Raw genomic sequence first — 10,233 nt, forward strand, 5'->3', positions numbered from 1 at the left:
TTCCGTCAAAAACGAAAGGGGATCAGGGTTTATCAATATTAAGATTGTGTTGAAATTTGAAAAAAATCCATCGAAGGATATTTGAGCTACAGTAGGACATTCAATGAAATCACGAAATTTTGACGAACAAAGTCCCATAACTCTGGAACGACAATTCAGAATTCCGTCAAAAACGAAAGGGGATCAGGGTTTATCAATATTAAGATTGTGTTAAAATTTGAAGAAAATCTGTCAAAGGATATTTGACGTAGCGTACGACATTAACAGACGGACGGACGGACGGACGGACGGACGGACAGACGGACGCGGGGTATACCATAATACGTCCCGTCATAGACGGGCGTATAAAAATTGGAGCAAAAACCCCTGATATTAGCAAAATTCTCTTTGTAAAATCTTCAGATTGGGAATTATGGGGCTTTTTAATTGCTTGGTATAAATTGCTCAAACAAATTCATTTATTTATTTAAATGAATTTGGGCTTGCAAGACACTGTTTCACCAGTCATTTCATTTGTTCACTTCCAGATAATGCACTATTGGAACAATTGCAAACGTACCTTTAACTAGAACTATAAAAAGAAACAAGAGAGGTGTTTGTCAGAAACACAATGCCATAATAATAATTATGCCCCCTACTGCGCCGCTTTGATTTACTAATTGTTTTTATCATTTGGCAAGTACAGATAATTACCTCCATTTGAAGCTTATTACTTCCCTTGGATTATTTTTTTTACCTTTGACCTTGAAGGATGACCTTGACCTTTCACCACTCAAAATGTGCAGCTCCATGAGATACTCATGCATGCCAAATATCAAGTTGCTATCTGAAGGGACATAGAAGTTATGAGCATTTTTTTAAACCTTAACGCAGAAAACTAAACGAAAAGTGTGACGGAAAGACAGACAGACGGACGGTTCCATCACTATATGTCCTCCTTCGGGGCATTAAAGAAAGCTAGTTTAACCCATTTATGCCTAGTGGACTCTCCCATTCTTCTAAACTGGATCAATGTATTTCCAAAATTAGGGATGTCTTGTATATTTATTTCTATATTTAGAATATTTCTTACAGAAATTCCTTTAAGCAAACAGCGTAGACCCTGATGAGACGCAGCATCATGCGGCGTCTCATTTGGGTCGACGCTGTTTGCCAAGGCCTTTTTTATAGACGCTAGGCATAAATGGTTAAATTAATTGTCTATTTTGAATCATGTATGGATTATATCACGAGAGGTACACAGATGCTTGTGCAAAATTTTAGAAAAACATACATTTGTCAACATTTTGTTTGTTTTTGTATTTTTTGAATTCTTTGGGCTTAACAATTATGCAATGTACAGAAGTTTTTGCTTTGCCAGCAGTCCGGGATTAACCATAAGGCAGAGTAGGCAACTGCCTGTGGGCCCTGCAACTTTTAGCGGCCCCATTAGACCGTGAGGAAAGAATATTTTTTACTTAATTTCTTAGCCTTATTTAATGATTTGACAAAGCCAAATATTTTACACCAATGTAATGTTCCAATTAAAGGCTATGCAATACCAAGTGACACTCATTTATTATTTGCAAAATTGTTTTGCTGGTGATTTTGTTTTTAAGATATTTATTAGGGGGTTAGACTGGGGTAAAATTCAACACAATGCACTTTCATTCTGAGGGCCTGGGGCAAGGGCCCCAAAAGTTTCGCTGCCTATTGGCCTCCAGGTTATTTATCCGGCACTGTTTGCCGGTAAATACATGTTACCATTTAACTGAAAATCTATTTTTAATCAACAAAATATGCTTGTTGCTGAAAGGTCTCTTAGATACAGTTTTAACTTTTAACAAAATCATATTCATGAATAGTGAATATTTGTAGAATTGCATGCAGATCCGTACTTACCAGTAGCACACCTCCACTTCTTGTTGAATGCCTGGTAAACCGCCAGAATCCATGACATCTAAATAACACACATGAACATGTTTATCTCAGAGCCTGCAATGCAGTGACTCCCTAAGGAAGACATTTTGGCATAGTTGAAATCTTGCATTGAATTTAAAAAACAACAACATGCGCTGGTGATGGAACATTTACACTAGTATCCAGGATATCAAAACACCCAATGACATTCCAATCATAATCTTTTTTTCGTATTCTTATTGCCTTTTTCAACAATATGTGCACACCGGAAATTGCTTATTATAACAACATCTAACATGGGTTAGCAAAAATTACACAGGAACAATACTTATAGTAATAATATGAAAGAATTTTGTCAGAGCTAAGTAGCCAATGCCAAAGACTGTAAGCAGTGCCTTAAACACAAGTATTGGCCAAACTCTACATTATTGGAAACAAACGATAATGTTTAAATAATTACCTAAAAATAAATGTTTGTTAAGTAAATGCACTGAGAGTCTCTTATATGACCATTGCCCACAGAAGACTAAGGGACGTTTGAGAGATGGCTCTGTGTCTATAAAAGGGGCTTTTCACGTTTTCGGTAAATAAACAAAAAACAAAAAATTCAGATTCGCAAATTTTCGTTGTAGATATGATATTTGTGAGGAAACAGTAATACTGAACATTTACCATGCTCTAAAATATCCATTACATGCACCTTTTGACGATTTAAAAACCTGAAAATAATAAAGCGTTGCAAACCGAAACAATTGAATAATTTAGAGTTTTGTTGCTGTCGTTATATTTTGTGATACTACGAAAATTGCTTATATACTGCAACACGGTTGACTCGCGGTACTTCAGGAAGATTCACTTGCGTCTAGAAACCATCTTCATATATCAGATAAATGATTAAAAGGACACTTATATTTAACTTAATTTCATTTGACAATTGTTTCTTTATGATGAAAATCCTTAAAAATTAACTCCCGTAGAAACAAATCCAACACCACTGTCTGCAATTGTTGTTTATACTTTCGCCTGGTAGTTTCGCTGTAAATAGGTTAAACAGCACCAATATTCAAGTTAACATGAATGATCAAAGCTCTTACATAACATTCAAAGTAATAATAAATAACTTATATAATAATTTAAATATATGGAATTTAAAACATCAAATAAAACAAATAGCAGTTATTTTAAAGCACTGACGTATTTTTCTTTACGACAATTAACTCAACTATAAAAATTCAACTATTGTTTAAGTCTGAGTTTTAGGACATTTAATTACCAAAAATGGATTCCAACCTGTAGCGAGAGATATTTTCTGTCAGATTTGACAAGTAGGTCACGCAGGTTTGTTTATAAACAAAATCTAGAGGGCCCTAATGAAATACCGTGAGTCAACACGACCCGCGAGTTAACCCGGTTTGAGTATATAATTATAACTATATATAGTATACAATTCATCACTCATTATATGAGCGCAGATGGCCGAGTGGTAAAAGCGATAAAAATTTTACTCAAGGGGTCAGTGGTTCAAGCCAAGTTGAGGGTTACTTTTTTTTCTTTCTTTCATTTTATTCTTGTATTTTATTACTGAAGCTTTTTAGATCCAAGGTTTACATTTATCAATCAGGGCTTACTCAGCCATTCGCCAAATTAGTCAATGGCTATAAATTGAACTATTTGGCTAAAGAAAATTCTATTTTGCTACAACTTTTTCTTCATTAAAACTTAAAAAATAGCCAAAAATAGACGAATTTTGCCAAAACAAGGCGAATTTGGCTTAAGAAATTTTGGAGCCAGGGGAAGCCCTGTCAATATAAATCATGTAATGACAAACTTCAATACATGCCAAAATCTGTGAAAAGGCCCCTTTAAATGACCAGTGTGAAGCATACACTACACCATCTATGGTTGAATGTTTCATGCAATATACAAGTTGGTAAGTAAAGTTTATTTTTTTATAAAATTGTAAAGCAAATGTGACAAGCCTGTCCAAAGACCTATAGAAAACACAGATTGGAAACTCTCGTCTTTGCGATAGCGATATGCGATAATATCTAACGGCGGACGCGGGTCACGTGACATCGATTTTGGAGAAGCCGGTGTAACTTTAGATTCTTACCTGTTCCACCTACTGTCCGCCATTTTGTTTTAAAGCAATCAATTATGGGCTAAGTCGGTTGCCGCAAACAGACATATTGAATTTTTTTTTTGTGTAAATCAAAATAAGTTTTTATTCTCTTTGTTAATAATGGTTCATGTTTTGGTAGTAGTTATTCTTATGTATTATTAATTTATCGGAATTTGAAAGAGAACAATGAATTTGTTCATTTTCGATAATTTTTGAAAAATTGAAAGGCCCAAACGACTTTTTTCAAAAACTTCTTCATTTTTCATCACAGATTGATTTTAAGTAAGATGGTTATGCTAGGTGAGATGTTAATCTAGGTATGATTTATAAAAAGTAGACGAAAATAAGGCATTTTAAAGGATTTTGCCTTTGTACTATTTTATACTGTTATTTCATTCAATCATTTTCACACCAGTCGCCAAAGTGGTTTGTTTCTTTTTTTAAAACTTTTTTATTTCTCATCCCAAATCGTTGAAGTATGATTTTTATGCTAGGAGAGATGTTAATCCAAGTATAAATTACAAAAACGTAGAAGAAAATGTTCAATTTAAAGGATTTGGCCTTATACAATGTTGGTACAATTTTAAGCTCTTTTCCTTTGTTGTACACGATTGCTGTCAAACGTGTTTTTGTTCTTCTTTATGATAAACTTTTTCATTTTTCATCACAAATAGATAAAGTCAGATTTTATGCTTGGTGATATGTTTATCTAGGTTTGAATTACACAAACTGGAGGAAAATGTTCATTTTAAAGAATTTTGGCCTTGTACAAAGTTGGTACAATTTTTAGCTCTTATACCCTATTGTGCACACCTGTCATCGTGCTTTGGTTCATTGTGAAAACCTTTGTCATTTTTCATACAAACATAACATCTCCTTCAGTTCGCATATTGATCCGACAATTAACACGCGCGTGAAATGGGTTTTTTTCTTTTCACAAAATCCTAGTCCATGACACTTAGAGCTTTTATTAATTACCAATAGAAAAAAAACTTGGTTACAAACAAAACTTTAATAACCTTTAACTCATGAATAAGATCTAAATAAAAATAGAGAATTAAAAAATTGAAAAAATCCACAGAATCAATATTGAAATAAGACTAACTGAAACTGTTTTTGGATCGAACGATCATAGCATTTATTATACTGTAATGTTGTTTTTATCAGAGACCTAGATCGATGTGTCCACATATATCTATCCGTTTTGAAATAATATTATTTTATAAGGTTTTAAATGTTTGAATTAAAAAGGTATACAAGAAAATTTTAACAGCAAAAGCCTTTCAAATAAATTATTCAACGGCATTCTCGCCGCGATTTGGAAATTTTTATAGCGCTATTACTTCAACGATTGCGGCATTATAATTCTTATTTTAGGTTAATAGAATCGAGATTTTGTAAAAGCATAATTACTCATGTTTCTATGAAACTTTATTTTATAAAAATCGGATCATTATTGACCAAGTTAAAGCCGCCTTTCTATAGCACCGTAACATTTTCGCATAACTTTGCTCGATAATCGTAGCCGTTGCTACTGGACACGTCGCTATCTAGTCAATATTAATTGCCGCCTTAGAGTCCTTTGATGATTTTTGCTTTGGCAGACTCTTGGCGTCAATAGTCCACTCGATCTTTTTAATAGCGAGAGTTTTCCTTCTTTGTCTATATTAATGCGCAAGGAATTTGGTGCGCAACATTCAAGCCCCGATATCAGACAGTTTATATCAACGGATTGCAATAATATTTACATACCTGTGTAGATAATTCATTTCTCAATAATGTTCCGTAAGAATTATGTAATGCAGGGGTGTCAATTGGCCCAAATTTGAAATCCGGAAAATTAAGCCGTAGGATAAAGGGAAGAGAGGGCCCAACCCCCCGAGCCCTAGCTTATTGTTCTTTTTTTATAGTCTTTCTAGGTGCAATTTCCGGTGAGTACAATGCGAAATATTATAAACCAAACCATCCGTAACACCGCAGGTGTATTTGTCATTCTAAACAAATGATATTAAGAACTTAGAAATGTAATTAACAAACCAGCGTATCCGAAAACGACTGTCCGAAAACATGTCGCGATACATCATTTGCAAATGAAATTAAATATGCATATCCTTTGACTGCAGAAAATGAAAACCAGTAACCAGTAACCTAGCAAATACGCAGTCAATATATAATTTGATTAACATATTGTTTTAAAATATGACATTGCAGTGCTTTACTTTGCCAGTGCCTGCTCATGTCAGTGCCAGCCGCTTACCAATCAGAAATCAATAAATAAAATCGGTACCAAGCGCAATGTCCGGAATGCCGACGATGCTATAACAATATTCGTTCTGAAATGATCCCGCACTAAAAGAATTTTGTCCCTACCCCCTGCCGCCTTAAACAAACTCATCGGATTTACATTCACCTCAAAATCAACCCTGGACGGCTGAAATCCGGATTTCCGGAATAATCCGGAAAATTGACACCCCTGGTAATGACTCTTTCAATTTTGCACGCCTGACAAATTTAAATCAACACACTACTCACATTTTCCATTCCAATCGCTGTGCCCGCTGTATACCGCAGGTAGATTTTAATCGATAACGCAGCCTATTACACCGTAATGCCTTCTTCTGATTAGTTGATATTTAAATATTTCATAACATGGCGAGAGGTCAGTGATTGTATTGCGATTTAAGCAGAAGTTTAACTGAAACAAATTATGCCTTTTAACTTTAATTCGACGCTATTTGAGGTAAAAATGGACTTCTTAACTAAAACTTTATGAGTTGGTAATGTTATTTTGCAATTTTAAGCATATTGCTATAATAGTATTGTATTTATTTTTCGTTATGGTTTTTACAGACCGGAGTTTCAGCGTTCAGATTTATTCTGAATGCGAATTATTTCAGCTAGTCACTATCTTATCGCAATCGTGATACATCGGCTATCTTCGGACGCCTCCAATTGATTTATGGAATAAATCGTCTGCTGATCAAAAGTGTTCTTATCAGTTTCTCGACCACGTGACCCCGCCGCGAGATAGCCCGACAAGGTGCGAAGTTTCCAATCTGTGTATTCTAAAGGTCTTTGGCCTGTCATAAAGTAGCCCGGCTTGTGCAAATTACGATCATTTATCGGCGACTCCCAAGAGTTATTGCGCCACTAAAAACGGTTCCGCTCCAATAAATATGTAAACCACGCACGTTTTATTAAATTTAACACATTTATCTCATTCATTGCAAATTAAATAATGAATTAATGTTGTGAACAACGCATATCGCGAAAACATATGCCAAACACACATAGGCTTATAATAGCCAATCTTAACGATATAACTTATATTGAATTGATGAAGAATGCAATACATAAATATGTTAATATATTGTATTTTGCATGATTTACCTGGAAAGTCGTAATTTACACAATTAAGATACGAGTTATTAATGTCAATTATGTTACAAAATTTGTTTGTAAAAATCGCATAGACAGGTTATACTCCACTAAAATATAACGCGTAAGAAGAATACGAGTTCTTCTGAGAAACTGATTCGCATAGTTCGTTCATATGCATGCAAATTTATGAGTGACCTCTGGTGCAGCCAAGGTTGAGTTTGAATTATAACGGTGTAAGTGTCACAACCATTTGTATCATTAGAAATATTATTTTGACTTGTACAGCAAATTAATATCTTCAGGTTGAATCATCTACAATGGCATGGTTTCAAATAACTGTAAGATTTTCACTTTGTACTTTTTGTTCAGTAAAACATAATCAATTACTATGGTATATGTTTAAGTCCATATAAATTAAGAAAATAAAAACGAAAAACAAACAAACTGACGAAAAGTTTTGCAAATTATCACACTTTAGTCAACCCATAAAACCATACAGAAATCATCCAATCAGTGGTCATAAGTTGTATTTTATACACAAAGAGTAAAACTAAATATTTGTATTTTGTTCATAAGCTTTATTGCTTATTTTTTGCATATCAATGTAAATGACACAAACAATGCAAATACAGTCTGAATGTTACCCTCATAATCTTTACTAGTTCTGGCTACCATAACTTTAAATGTCGCTTTTTTTATGATTTTTGACTGGCACAATATTAAATACAGGTCTGTCAATACTATATAAACTGTAAGCTGAAGTTTCTTTAGCTAAATCTTTACAAGGTCAATAGTAAGAATTCCATTAAAAGCATCCAAAATAAAATAATAAAGTACCATACTTTTGATACTACTTGTATCCCATGTATATATATATATATTGCACACTAATTAACATAATACCCTTACTAGTCTATGTATCATGGCTACATTCCTTAGATAAGCTGATACAGAATCATAAAAATAGGTACTACTTAGTCAAATAAAGAATACAGTAAGCTATGCACATGCACTAAACATGACTTCTGAAAGTCATCATACTACAAAACAAATACACAAATAACTGGCATATCAACATAAACAGAACACAATTGTGCAAATGTGTAACCCTCAATACTTGAATTGGTTATAACATATGATATACAGTAGATATCTCAGACATACATTCAAATCAGTTTTGTTCATTTGCATACAAGAGAAAAAGAGAATGAACGGCAAAGTACAGTGATCAGATCAGTTAATCCACAATGCATGTACTTATGGTGAGATAGATATATCTTGATATTATATATGTTTTCAGACACTTAAAAATTAATGTCAAATTTAGATACTAAAAAATATTCACAAATTACTGAGTCAAGCAATTTAGAGACGCACTGACAATATATTAGATCTACTTAATGCATTGACATTAAGTTAAGATTATCAATGCATGTTTATTCATGCTTTCAAAACATTTTCTGTAAGGTGTTACTGTTTTAATTTATTTTCAATTAATTTTAAGATCACTTTCTGTTTTACAGAAAAATACTCCAAGACTGTACTAAGACTACCAAGTACAATGATTATCATTTCATATATATGTGAGTATCATAGACATTAATTACCGACCTCAACTTTTTAAATTAAAATATAGTTTTTTCTTTAATTGTGATCATGAACAACTTAGAAAAGTGCACAATAAAATGGGAGACTAATGCTCACAATTAAAGTTTTGAGAGATGTGATTGCCGACGTAAATACTGATAAACTCAAAGTAGGCACAAATTAACAAATTACTCATTTTCAAAAGCATCTTGCATCATATTATCATAATTAGAATTAATTAACAGTTGCCCCTCAAATGATATAGCACAAAAGAAACTGCAATCGGAAAAAATAATTAGTCCCCTTACTTTGATCATTTCAACTTTTTGTATTTTTGAAAATTATCATAGAATTAAATCATTTCAAAATCACATACTGTATAAACTGTAATTATTTCGATGTGCTATAACAGGTCAGAAATATTTGTACCTATGGATTTTACCGGTTTTCAAAAGTTGTGTTAAACGATGATATGAGCTGTGTCACGCTAAGATGGGTCTTATTCCCTATGTGGCCGGTGTAGCTGTGTCACGCTAAGATGGGTCTTATTCCCTATGTGGCCGGTGTAGCTGTGTCACGCTAAGATGGGTCTTATTCCCTATGTGGCGGGTGTAGCTGTGTCACGCTAAGATGGGTCTTATTCCCTATGTGGCCGGTGTAGCTGTGTCATGCTAAGGTGGGTCTTATTCCCTATGTGGCCGGTGTAGCTGTGTCACGCTAAGATGGGTCTTATTCCCTATGTGGCCTGTGTAGCTGTGTCATGCTAAGATGGGTCTTATTCCCTATGTGGCCGGTGTAGCTGTGTCATGCTAAGATGGGTCTTATTCCCTATGTGGCCTGTGTAGCTGTGTCATGCTAAGATGGGTCTTATTCCCTATGTGGCCGGTGTAGCTGTGTCATGCTAAGATGGGTCTTATTCCCTATGTAGCCGGTGTAGCTGTGTCATGCTAAGATGGGTCTTATTCCCTATGTGGCCGGTGTAGCTGTGTCATGCTAAGGTGGGTCTTATTCCCTATGTGGCCTGTGTAGCTGTGTCATGCTAAGGTGGGTCTTATTCCCTATGTGGCCGGTGTAGCTGTGTCATGCTAAGATGGGTCTTATTCCCTATGTGGCCTGTGTAGCTGTGTCATGCTAAGGTGGGTCTTATTCCCTATGTGGCCTGTGTAGCTGTGTCACGCTAAGATGGGTCTTATTCCCTATGTGGCCGGTGTAGCTGTGTCACGCTAAGATGGGTCTTATTCCCT

General features: G+C 34.5%; 1 protein-coding gene and 1 long non-coding RNA gene across 5 annotated transcripts in view; one reads left to right on the forward strand and one right to left on the reverse strand.

Moving 5' to 3' along the window:
* The window catches only part of LOC127865835 (set1/Ash2 histone methyltransferase complex subunit ASH2-like), a 73,287-nt gene extending 65,767 nt beyond the window's left edge, over nucleotides 1–7,520 (reverse strand). Inside the window, exons 1-2 of the mRNA XM_052405867.1 lie at nucleotides 7,412–7,520; nucleotides 1,882–1,939 (exon numbers count right to left, since the gene is read on the reverse strand). Coding sequence (XP_052261827.1) covers nucleotides 1,882–1,934 — 53 coding nt within the window. The 5' untranslated portion in view covers nucleotides 1,935–1,939; nucleotides 7,412–7,520. The remainder of the gene's footprint in view (nucleotides 1–1,881; nucleotides 1,940–7,411) is intronic.
* A 2,028-nt stretch (nucleotides 7,521–9,548) lies between these two features.
* Nucleotides 9,549–10,233, forward strand: part of LOC127865861 (uncharacterized) — a 1,065-nt gene continuing 380 nt past the window's right edge. Inside the window, exons 1-4 of one of the 4 annotated variants that reach the window (XR_008042795.1) lie at nucleotides 9,549–9,665; nucleotides 9,804–9,987; nucleotides 10,080–10,125; nucleotides 10,172–10,233. The exon at nucleotides 10,172–10,233 is cut by the window's right edge and continues 76 nt beyond it. This is a non-coding gene — a long non-coding RNA (uncharacterized LOC127865861). Of the gene's footprint in view, nucleotides 9,666–9,803; nucleotides 10,034–10,079; nucleotides 10,126–10,171 lie in introns of those variants that run through there. The other 3 variants (XR_008042794.1, XR_008042796.1, XR_008042797.1) reach the window with 3 other exon arrangements.

Source organism: Dreissena polymorpha, chromosome 2 (assembly GCF_020536995.1).
Source record: "Dreissena polymorpha isolate Duluth1 chromosome 2, UMN_Dpol_1.0, whole genome shotgun sequence".
NCBI lineage: Eukaryota > Metazoa > Mollusca > Bivalvia > Myida > Dreissenidae > Dreissena > Dreissena polymorpha.